Source organism: Epinephelus fuscoguttatus, linkage group LG4 (assembly GCF_011397635.1).
Source record: "Epinephelus fuscoguttatus linkage group LG4, E.fuscoguttatus.final_Chr_v1".
Classification (NCBI taxonomy): Eukaryota; Metazoa; Chordata; class Actinopteri; order Perciformes; family Serranidae; genus Epinephelus; species Epinephelus fuscoguttatus.
The window spans coordinates 22620677-22632248 of NC_064755.1; the positions used below are offsets into that span (position 1 = coordinate 22620677).

Genomic DNA, 11572 nt, shown 5'->3' on the forward strand with positions numbered 1-11572 from the left:
ACAAAATAAGGAATGCAGATACAACAAACAACTCTGTTTGTCCCTTATGGTAATAATGCATGAGGGAAACACTCACCAAACTGTGCCTTACGAGAGGTGAGGAATAGCAGCAAGCTGCATCTCCACTGGAAAACACTGGCGCACTGCTGCGCTCACAAGACAGAGAGACAGAGCACAAAACCACTCTGGAGTTGGAGCAGAAAGTCTGACCTCTTGTCTCTGTATGATACATTGGATTTGGAGACTTTCCATTTTAACGATAGGCTGGAGGAGACAGGCAGCATGGGAGAGGGGAGGATCGACACAGGTAAAGTCATCTAGAGAGTGAGAGTAAAGACAAACGGTGAGGAACGGCACACGTGAGAAACGGAGGCAGGAAGAGAGAGAGTAAGAGAGGAGAAGATAGTTACAGTGAGGGGAGGGAGAAGGAGGGATACGGGAGGAGGGGAGGTTGAATGTGTTAATACACAGGAACACTGCATCAAACCAATGCACTGCTCTGAGGCTGGCTGAGCAGCTGAGAGGAGTGCGTCAGCAGTACATTCACGTTCCCACTGAAGGACAAAGGGAGGGGGCAGAGCGAGCATCTTAGCTGCCTGCAACACCGACACGGAGGGGGGGAATAGAGAAAAGAGAGAGATTGGAGAATAAACAAGAAGAGGAGATGTGGATTAGAATGCTGCTCCTGCTGCTTCTGTGACGGTGGGCTGCCTGTTTGAGTGCTCGCGTGCCTCCTCCTCTCCATCTCTCTCTCACACACACTCTCTCCTTCACGCATTCTATCTTTCTCTTGCTCTTGATCTGTCAGTGGTTCTCTCTCTCCTTCCCTCTCAATCTCTCTCTTTCTGTCTCTCTTTCCCTCTCTCTCTCTCTCTCTCTTTCTCTGTTCTACTCTGGCTACTGCAGTAGTCCACCAGCCAGCCGCAAGTCTGACAGCCACACACATGGCTAACTGCCACAACTTACTACCTCAGCCCTGGAGAAAAACTAACAAATAAGCAAGCAGAAGAACACTGCAGGAGACAGCCCAGGGGACAAACAGCGAGTGGAGAGAAGAATCCTCAATACCTTTCTCTGTTTTTGGATACAGATACGGAGCCCTTTTCCACACACATCCTCCCAGCGTCATCCTCTCTCTTTTCTCTCATTGCAGAAGAGGACAAGAGTGCTCTCTCTCTCTCTTCCGACAGCCTTTTGCGAAGCTCCAACAGTGCAGCGCATCCCCTTCTCCACCCCCCACCCAGCGCCACCATCTCTCCCACCACCCCCAACCCCCCCCCTCCCCCCAGGAGGAATAGACGGATTACTGCTAACTGTGCACACGGCAGCCTGCAGCTGCTCTGACCAGGGCCAGCCCAACGTTGGGAGGAAGCAAAAGGAACACAGAGGAGGAGAGGAGAGGGGGATGACTGTGCCGGGAGTTCTTTAGCCTTTTTCTGTCTCTCAGTCTCTGTCACAACGGGGCTAATCAGCGACTGACTAGCCCTTGGCAAAGTCACAGTGAGGGAGGTCTCTCCACCAAACAGGCGACCAGCCGACGAGCCAACACATGTATCAGGAGCCGACAGAACTGGGGATTTTTATTTATTTCAGTTGGTCACTTCTTCTCTCCTCCTCTGTCGTGTTTTACTGCGTTATGGATCATTGTGATTTATCCACAGTGGAGCTGCATGTTGGAGTCTGCAGCCTGGCAGGGGGGCAGTTAGTGGGGGCAGAAGGGATCCAGGCACCTGCCAAGCCTTCATGGCCTTACCTCTGCCTGTGAGTGCTTTTCATGCTGCTTTCAGTCTTTAATACCAGGAGCCATTTTGTACCCTTGGCTAATAGAGGGCCACCTCACTTTTTCAGAGAGGAAAATCAAGAAAACATCAATCTGCTGTCTTTCCATGGAAGGAAATTATAAATGAACGTGATGCATGACTGTTGCTTTTAACATTTGGAAAGAGGCAAAAAGGACCACTTCCAAACTAATGAGGTACGTCACTGATACTGTTATTCAACCTTTTTTCTTACATTGCTGCACTGCTTTTCCTCTGCTACTTCTCTTGTATTAATTTCTCTCACTCTGTCTCTGTCCCTCTTTTTTTCCCTTCTCTCTCTCACACACATCAATTTTGATGTAGCATCATCCTGCACTGTCGATGGAACTTGGGAGCCTTGAGTTGCTCCAGCCAGGCTAGGGTGGTCTGTCCTCTGGTGTGTGCCGTCTCCCCCCACCATGCAGAATAATGAGCCCTCCACACCATGAGTCCTCTGGGCCAGGTTAGTGTGCAGCCTACCTGGAACGCAGCCCTGCTCGCCGTGCTCTCTCTCATGGTGCCTGCTCTCAGTATGTGCCAGTCCACAGGCCCTGCGTTGGGCTCGGCTAACCCACAGAACTGTCCAGGTGTGTGCTCCTGCACTAACCAGCTCAGCAAGGTGGTGTGTACCCGCCGAGGCCTGGTTAGGGTTCCCCCGAACATCCCACCCAACACCAGGTACCTGAACCTGATGGAAAACAGCATAGAGACCATACAGGCAGATACCTTCAGGCACCTGCATCACCTGGAGGTACTGCAGTTGGGCAGAAATGCTATCAGACAGATTGAAGTGGGGGCCTTCAATGGCCTGACCAGCCTCAATACTCTGGAGCTCTTCGACAACAGACTGACAGTCATTCCCAGTGGGGCTTTTGAGTACCTGTCAAAGTTGAGAGAGTTGTGGCTTAGAAACAATCCCATTGAGAGCATCCCGTCTTATGCCTTCAACCGTGTCCCCTCCCTCATGAGACTGGACTTGGGAGAACTGAGGAAGTTGGAGTACATTTCTGATGGGGCATTTGAGGGCCTTGAAAACCTCAAGTATCTCAACTTGGGGATGTGCAACCTGAGGGAGTTTCCTCATCTTTCACCACTGGTGGGATTGGAGGAGCTAGAGATATCAGAGAATGTTTTCCCTGACCTGAAGCCCGGGGCCTTCCGTGGGCTTAAAAATCTACGTAAACTGTGGATTATGAACTCTGCCATCACTAACATTGAGAGGAATGCTTTTGATGACATCACAGCCCTGGTAGAGCTGAATTTAGCCCATAATAACCTGTCATCCCTCCCCCATAACCTCTTCACCCCTCTACAGTACCTGGTGGAGCTACACCTGCACCACAACCCTTGGCGATGTGACTGTGATGTAGTGTGGCTCTCCTGGTGGCTCAGAGAATACATTCCTACAAATTCCACCTGCTGTGGACGCTGCCACACCCCGGTCCACATGAGAGGACGATACCTGGTGGAAGTTGATCAGACCACCTTTCAGTGTTCGGCACCATTCATACTCGATGCTCCTAGAGATCTGAACATCTCGGCAGCGAGGGTGGCAGAACTGAAGTGCCGCACAGCTGCCATGAGCTCAGTTCGATGGCTTCTCCCCAATGGGACTGTATTGACCCATGGCTCGGCTCACCCACGGATATCTGTCCTCAACGATGGGACGCTCAACTTCTCCAACGTTCTCCCATCAGACACGGGGGTCTACACCTGCATGGTGAGCAACATGGCCGGAAATTCAAATGCCTCGGCCTACCTAAACGTCAGCAATGCTGAACTCAACACGTCTAATCTGTCCTATTTTACCACCGTAACCGTGGAAGTTTTGGAGCCCACAGTGGAGGAGACCCCTAAACCCAAGCCTACTATCCCTGCCTCGCCCTCTGTCTTTCAGCCCGTCTTCATCTCCACACCCACTGTGCTGTTCCAAAGCACCCAGACTCCAAGGCAGGTGTCAATCCCCACTGCCAGAATCCCTAGTGGGCCAGCCGCCAGCCTGGATGAGGTGATGAAAACCACCAAAATCATCATTGGCTGTTTTGTTGCTGTTACCTTGCTGGCAGCAGCCATGTTGATAGCATTCTATAAGTTGCGTAAGCGGCATCAACAGAGGAGCACGGTGGCGGCAGCCAGGACCATAGAAATCATACAGATGGAGGAAGAAGTTCCTCCCGTTCCACCACCCACCTCCGGATCTAGTGGCTCTGACGACACAGGGTTGGTACTGCCTACATTAGTGGAACACAACAGCAACACCTTTAAGCCTGGGTACGTGTCCTCCTCCTCCTCATCCCGCCAAGGGGGCTACGGAGCCCACTGGACCCAGAACAACTCTCTTCATCGCTCAGTCAGACAGCATCACAGCCACATCAGCACCATTGCTGATCCCTACGTCATTAAGACTACTCACGGCAAGGAGAAGGTTCAAGAGACCCAAATCTGAGTAATGCTCCCTCTGGATCTATCTCTGACTCTGCCCCAACCTCTCCTCTCCACCTATCTGCTCACCAGTCCATGCAATAGAATGCACAAAGAACAAAACGGTAACTTTCTTTTGTACAGAAGTGCAAATCAGAGACAGTTTTTTTTGTTTCTTGTACATGCCTATACATAAGTATATAAATATGAAAAAAATACAAATATATATAAATGAAACTACCGTCAGGCAGTGGTGAGACATGCAGATTATATTAGAAAAGAAAGTAAATTGAAACTATTTTCTAATAACTGGTGACTTCTATTTAAAAAAGACAAAGATACTGAATTGCTTTTGTGATTGATAATAGAAGGTGGTACTGTCTACTGTAGGAAAAGAGGCATTTAGTTTGTTTTTTGACCATATTTAGGATGCAGTAAAAAAAGAAAAAACTCTTTATACCGGCACCAGTTTCTAAATACAGCCCCAAATGTAAGCTCCAGTTTTTACTGTGCCAAATATTATATGCAATAAAATGGTATTTCCAGACTTAGGAACACAAAAAGACACACAAGCAAAATCTAGATAGATAGAAACATTTGTCCAAGGATAGCAGCGTAATGGCACAGATAGAATGTGCTGTTCAGTAGCTATCAGCCAAATGCTTTTGGACTGCAGTGAATTTCTGCAGCTAAGGTTTAACCCTCTGTTTGCTGGAGCTAAGCTGCGTTTATTTGACAGTGCCAGTGCTTCTTAGTTGTAGCGTATCTAAACATGTTTATTTAGTGTGCACATGATTCCCCACTGGTTTAACTGGCAAAGATGAAGTGCAGGCTAATAACAGTTGTTGCAAATACTTTGTTCTGTTATTGGTTGCATTTTGTGTTATTTCTTTTCCCTTAGGTTTTGACATGCTTCTTAATGGCTTGTGTAGTGTTTAGGGCTAATTTAATAATGCATTACAGCAGTTGCCTGACTTGTCTCTGCAAGGGCTCATTCCGATGCTTTTCAAAAGGAACAGACATGTGGTGCAGTGATACAGGGCTTTGCTGACCGTTCTGCTTTTGGAGAAAAAAAACAGAGGATTGAAGTGAAACAAATGAATGTCTGATACCGGGGCTTTTCCATGGACTACACTGAAACATGACTTTCTTTTTCTTTTAACAGTTTATTTTGAGCAACACTATTTTTATGGAGAGACAAAGGAGGCTATGAAAAATAAAAACCTTTGGTTTGTATTTCTCTAATCAGAAACACTTTGATCTGATGTTTTTTCTTCTCTCTGAATATATTTCCATTTGTGTGTAAGTTGTTTAATCGTAAAGGCTGGAGGCAGTATTGTAAATCGTATCCTACCCCAAACCCCCCATCTTACGGTCCTATGCATTTACTTAGTGTCTGCATGAATGGGTCTTTAAGTAACTGGTGTACAATGCTGCATTATACCCCACAGTGGGGCTCTATGCAGGTCAGATAGGCTGTTGGTCTTTGATGCCTCAGCTTAGTTCTTAACATTGATTTCTCAGTGACTGTGAAGGGGAAAAAATACATGTATCCCACAGTTCTACAGTTTGTGGGTTTCTTTTCCTTACATGCTCACCTGCAGGTTGTAGCTCCTATCAGAATCTGACATTTACCAAGTGGAATATACATATATCTATATTATGTATTGTGTTTTTGATGAGAAGAAAAACAGTTGTGGGTGGTTAACCATGATATGAGGTGCGACACAGGCCTACGTCAGCAAACCAAATGCTTCCAGAATACACTAAATATATCATCTGACAATGGGAAAGCAGACAGATTTTTATTACCTGTTCACTGCAGATGCAGTATGTGCCAGTGCATTTCTCAACAATCTGAATTACCCTGACGTCATGCAGTTAAAAGGCCGGCCCTCATAAATAAGCAAGCTGAGTCTCTTTAGTGACTGAAACGCCTTACCTATGACCCTAAATTGTTGCCCTCCATACAACCCACTCACCACTCCTCATTCTTTTGTTGGGATTTATACAAATACTATTCAACCCTGCAGATTACTGGTCATTTAAAAGGTTTATGTTTCAAGGCAAAAGTGCATCTGCTGAAGCTATTTGGGGATAAAGAGGAAATTACAGTATGACCCCTGTGATAATTATGGAGCGTAGTGAGTTGACAGGAACACCAAGGCTTCATTTAAAACCCGCAGGCTGAACTTCCTGTGCCATCAAGTGCCAGTTAATAATGTGCTGGTAGACACTGACTGGCATTTACTACATGTATATGTGCATATTGTCCTTTGACATTCACAATAAGATGACTGCATTACAGTAGGTACTCCTCCGGTGCAGTGAAACAAAACAGGGACAGCAATTATGTAACAGTCTGGAATACAGGTTGAGTGGGAGTCATATTTCTCAGGAGTTTTGTCTTAATTTTTGAAATATATGTATTGTTCAAATAGGACGTACTGTACATTCAAACAAATTAAGGCGTGTAACATCTTGCAGGCGCAAAGGAAATTCCTCTAATGGTGTTTTTGTTTTGGAGGTTTCCTCAGCTCTGAATGGACGGATAGAGAGGTGTTAGTATTTTCTGGCAGCACACCTGGCAGCGTGTGAGTACAGGTGGGCCTCAACAAGCAGATGGAACTCCTATGACTATGTCAAGTGTTTCTTAATTTCCTTCAAAATGTGAGCGCAATACGCTGCTAAATATTCAGCCGCCGCCAGAATGCGATGGTGGCTCTTTGCTTTGACAAAAGTGAGTGTTCTTGGTTGTTACAGTATGTGTGGGTTGCAAAAGAGCAGACTCTTATTATTTCCCCTGCACAGCGTGGCTCCAGCCGTGCTACTGCCTTCATAAGAGGCTATTGGCTCTTTGTGAAGCCTTTAATGTGCCCGATAACCAGCCACATACAAGAACACTGACAACTACTTCCTTTCTTCTTTTTTTCCCCCTCTCTCCTCCTCCTTCTCCTCCTCCTCAGTGTTAACATCAAAAGGGGAGGCAGGTCCAGATTTAACATAATACTATCAGCCACTCAGTCAATTCAGGTTTGCTGCACCAGTGTCGAGGGTGAAGAGGCTGGGGGCTGGAGTGGAATGGCCATTGTGATTACTGCTGAAAACAAGGTCCCAGACAATAGTCCTTCCCTGACAACATCAGCAGGGTTAATATGAATCTTTTCTCTGGGGTGGCTGCCGTCTTATCTCCAGCAGCTGAGTCAGTCATATGCTTTGAATTTGGCTGTATGTTGCCTTGTTGCAAATGAGCTGTGAAGATGTCTTGTCATAACTGCTGCCGTCTCCCTTCCTCTGTCCCCTCCCTTTTATCACTTGCTAATTGACTTAAAATCATCGACTGAAACCCCCTCAATATAGCACGACGATGCTCTGTTTTAAGGCCGCTTCGTACTCTCGCCTTCCTCCTTTCGTTTTCTTTCTCGTGTTATCTGTTTGGCACAGCAACTCTCGCAGATTTACATAGTCTTTTGGAACATGCTCGCTAATATTCCTGTGCCCCCCCCCCCATTGATTTTCAGCCAATGGGCTCACTGATAAAGCCTCAGCCAAAGACGTGATGCATCATTTTGAAGTAAGCAGTATGTCAGAGGCTCATGCTATCCATATTGGCAGGGGATGGAAGAGGTGAAAAGAATGGCTAAGCTGCCAGTATACAGCATGTCTCACTCCAGCGAGATAGGATCTGCAGAGAGACAACAGGAAAGGGTTTGGGATAAGGCTCTACGGCCGGCGTTCTATGAGGTTAAGGGTTTGTTGGGAACAAGTCCTTGAGCCTCAGATCCATATCTGTTAATGAAGTTCCCAGCAGTGAGAGGTGTTGGTCAGGTGGCGGGCCGCAGCAATTCTGTCACAGTTTCTCCACTGACTGATGCCTTTTTGTGCCCACAAAGGGATTGTAAGAAATGATCCATGGTCCTCTTAGAAGTGAGAAATGGCCTAGACTCAATTCTCATCCCTCTCTCAACGCTTGATTAGTCAGCCTACACCTGACTGCACTCCCTTTACCATAGCACTATACCTTGGCCTGACCTGAGCTTATGCTCACATTTTTAAACGTCCAGCAGCTTAAATTTGTCTTATCTTCTCCCACAAATGATAAATGCACAAATTAGGAGGACTTTTTTTTTTTTTTTGCTGTCAGTATACAAAACAGCCCTGACATTACAGCCAGTCATAAAAGTGAAATAAAACAAAATAAACTCCAATTTGTTTAACAAGAACAATGGGATGTGAACACACTGGAAATGTCAGTTTGAAGGACATTAATAAGCTTAAATCAAAGCCTTAAAAACAGTGTGTTTTGTGTGCTTTTCAATTAGACTGGTCCTTTTGGGTCAAGGTAAAATAAGACAACAAAGACAGGAGATTAATGGGAGAAAAGGGGTGACTGCAACAGAGGCACGTAAACACGCACAAAATCGTCGTTAAGTGATGTTTTTTTCCCTTTTGATGCAATTTCCCAAACACTTTCTCCACATAATTAACAAAGAAAATATTGTATGCAAATTGAATTAGAGAGCAAACAAAGAAAATTCATCTGATTACACTGCATAACAGTTCTTTGAATTACTCCGGCAAAATATGGAAGGAGGCAGAAACAGACTTATATATTATGTGAATCACAGCTCAGATGCATCGTTCCTAATTCCTCGACATGACTGTGTGCACCAGGTGAGTGACCTTCTACTCAAAAAAATGATGCTGTCAGAATATTATTCCTTTGAGAGTATGAACAAATTATAGCTGATGCCTAGTTTCTGTCACAGGCTGGAGAAAGTATGAGACTGACCTCACTTTACTGTAATAGGGAAGGACGTTCACTCCCAGCCGCTCACCTCTGCCTCCATTCACTGCGGGTTAAATCATAAACATGCAGAGTCATTACACTTATGTATGCATGTCCACGTAACATGATTCATGAATAATAAAACAAGATGGTCTTTTCTAGGGTGGTGTTGCAAAATCTGAAACTGCCATTATGCTGCATTAAAGCAGACACGCAGTCTTGTATAGAAGTGTACAGTATATGTCAGTGTCATTGTAATGTAGGCCAGTGTGCTCTCTTTGGACCAGTGCAGCTCCGGATAAGGGGTGGCAGCTGGAGGTTGTTCCTGGAGGTCTCTTTCTCTGTCAGTCAGTCTGTCTCTCTCTATCTCGCATGCAGTGTGTGTGTGTGCGTGAGTGTGTGCGCGCGCGCATGTGTGTGTGTGTGTGTGTGAGAGAGAATCGAGTGTCCTCCACAGCAGTGACAGCCACTGTTCTGTTATTTTAACCTCTCCCACTCACTGCTGGGGAGGTTAAAGCAGAAGGCATGCAGGAACACACGCTGAGAGGCAAACAAAAACAACAAAACACAAGAAATAATTCAAAAAGAAGCACAAATGCACTATCAAGGACGGGCTGCAGTAGACGCCGCTGCGGCTAAGCCATGTAGCTTTAATTAAATGTACGCTTTCATTTATGGTGATGATGAGATCCCTGTTCTGGGGGTTCACACAAGAGCAGAAACACCTTTATAATCCGGTGCTAAAGCTTTAATAAATTCCACCTTGTGAAGTTTAAAGAACCCCAAAAACCTATTTTCTTAATCACGCTCTATAAAAGTGATGTAGTCCTATATGAGTGTACCATCATCCAACAAAGTTAGAATCATTCCGGTTGTTTTATTAGGGAGATTTCTGTTTTTGGCTGCATCCGAAACCACTCCTTCATTCACTCATTCAATACTCCCTACATAAAAGACGCTCAATCGTTTACTCTATAGTGAGCAGTAAATTGCTATCATTTTGCGTCATTGCTGAAAGATGAAGAGGCACACAGTGGTAATTTTTGCATCCATAAAATGTGGCACATTGCATTGTGGGATTGCTGGCAGAAAGTGGCGCACATGTCACGGACGCTACTTTTTTCGTTCCATTGTGGAATTTATGAGGGCACGACATAGCGGATACATTTAATTCGGACATAAATAAAATGGAGGACAGCAAATAAAGTGCACTGAATATTAAGCAGGGAGTGATTTTGGACATAAGCTTTGTTTTTTTTGTCTTTGCTCTTCTAACTGGGCTCTGAGTTTTCATCAATCTGCATTTCAGAATGTTTTTGAATGCCAATCTGATCACAGATTTCTGAAGTTTGGTTATGTTGCCAAACAGACACAACACTGCCAATCAAGCCTGATCAAACCACACCCATACAGTGTTGATGAAACAGATTTGCTAAGTGTTTAAAGTTTTTTTTTCTGTTGCTTGGCTCATGATTAGTCACATATTTAATACCAGCAAGAAGTACTGTGAATGTGTGTTGAATTCTGTCACATAGACTTAGTTTTGTGGCTGTAGTTGGGAGCACTGTTGTGTCAGACCGCATTACATAAGACAGGTGTTGTTGCTGTGTCTAGCCCCTGTAAGTTCCCACTGTTGCATTAGCGAGTCCAAATTATGAACCGCAAGTTTATCTTTGACTTTATCTCTTTATCTTTGTAAATACAAATACAGCAAAGGCAGTATATCTGCAAACATCACAAGCACATCACACTCTATCATTCACGTACCTGGCACCAATCTCCTTCTCTCAGAGTGAGCAAGATGGGTGACTCACCACCAACCACCCCAGACATATTGAGGGTGTGTGTGTGTGTGTGTGTGTGTGTGTGTGTGTGTGTGTGTGTGTGTGTGTGTGTGTGTGTGCGTGTGTGTGTGTGTGTGTGTGTGTGAGAGAGAGAGAGATGGAGACAGACAATTCAGTGAAATTTTAAACAGTACATAGGGGCTTTGTGAGCTGCATCAAGCCAATGAGCCATTAAAGCTGTTTCTATTTGAGCTCATAGTAGGTTCATCAACAGACTCGCTGTCAAATCTCCACAGCTCGGTGGCAGTTTTGGCAGTTGCATAGATTCAGTTGGGTTTTTTTCTTTAAACTTGACTTCCGTCTCTTTCCTCTTTCATTCCATTGACCCTGCCAATAACATCCAAGGCCTCACAGTTGCTATGGTTCCCCTGGATTCCAGTGCAATGGTGATTGGCTGTTGAGGAAATTGTGGTAGACACGGAGCTGTGTGAATAGGGAGCTAACTGTGACCCTGACAGAATGTACTGTATTCATATTTACTTTGAGGACCTTGGTTAGACAGCCACTCCAAATAAAGCTCAATGGGCCTATTCACTGGCTGGTATGTGTTGAGTTCATGCTGTGGAAGACGGACCAGAGTGATGTGAAAAAGGAAAAAAGTAATCATTTATACTGTTTCACGAATTGCACAAAGCAGAGCTGTAACAATTACGCCTTGTTATGGTAAAAGTGATTTGAGGAAGCAATTTCTTTCAAGTTCATCAACTTAATAAAGTAAT

General features: G+C 45.1%; 1 protein-coding gene across 2 annotated transcripts; it reads left to right on the forward strand.

The window, feature by feature from the left end:
* The first annotated feature begins 460 nt into the window (after window positions 1-460).
* On the forward strand, window positions 461-5772 carry lrrc4.2 (leucine rich repeat containing 4.2). 2 transcript variants are annotated; one of them, XM_049573883.1, is made up of 3 exons: window positions 461-1761; window positions 1849-1975; window positions 2124-5772. In XM_049573883.1, exon 3 carries the CDS (start codon window positions 2245-2247, stop codon window positions 4243-4245), a length of 2001 nt encoding a protein of 666 aa, XP_049429840.1. In that variant the 5' UTR covers window positions 461-1761; window positions 1849-1975; window positions 2124-2244; the 3' UTR covers window positions 4246-5772. The 2 variants fall into 2 exon arrangements, with proteins under 2 accessions (XP_049429840.1, XP_049429839.1); XM_049573882.1 differs by having other exon boundaries at window positions 461-1975.
* The last annotated feature ends 5800 nt before the right edge of the window (window positions 5773-11572 follow it).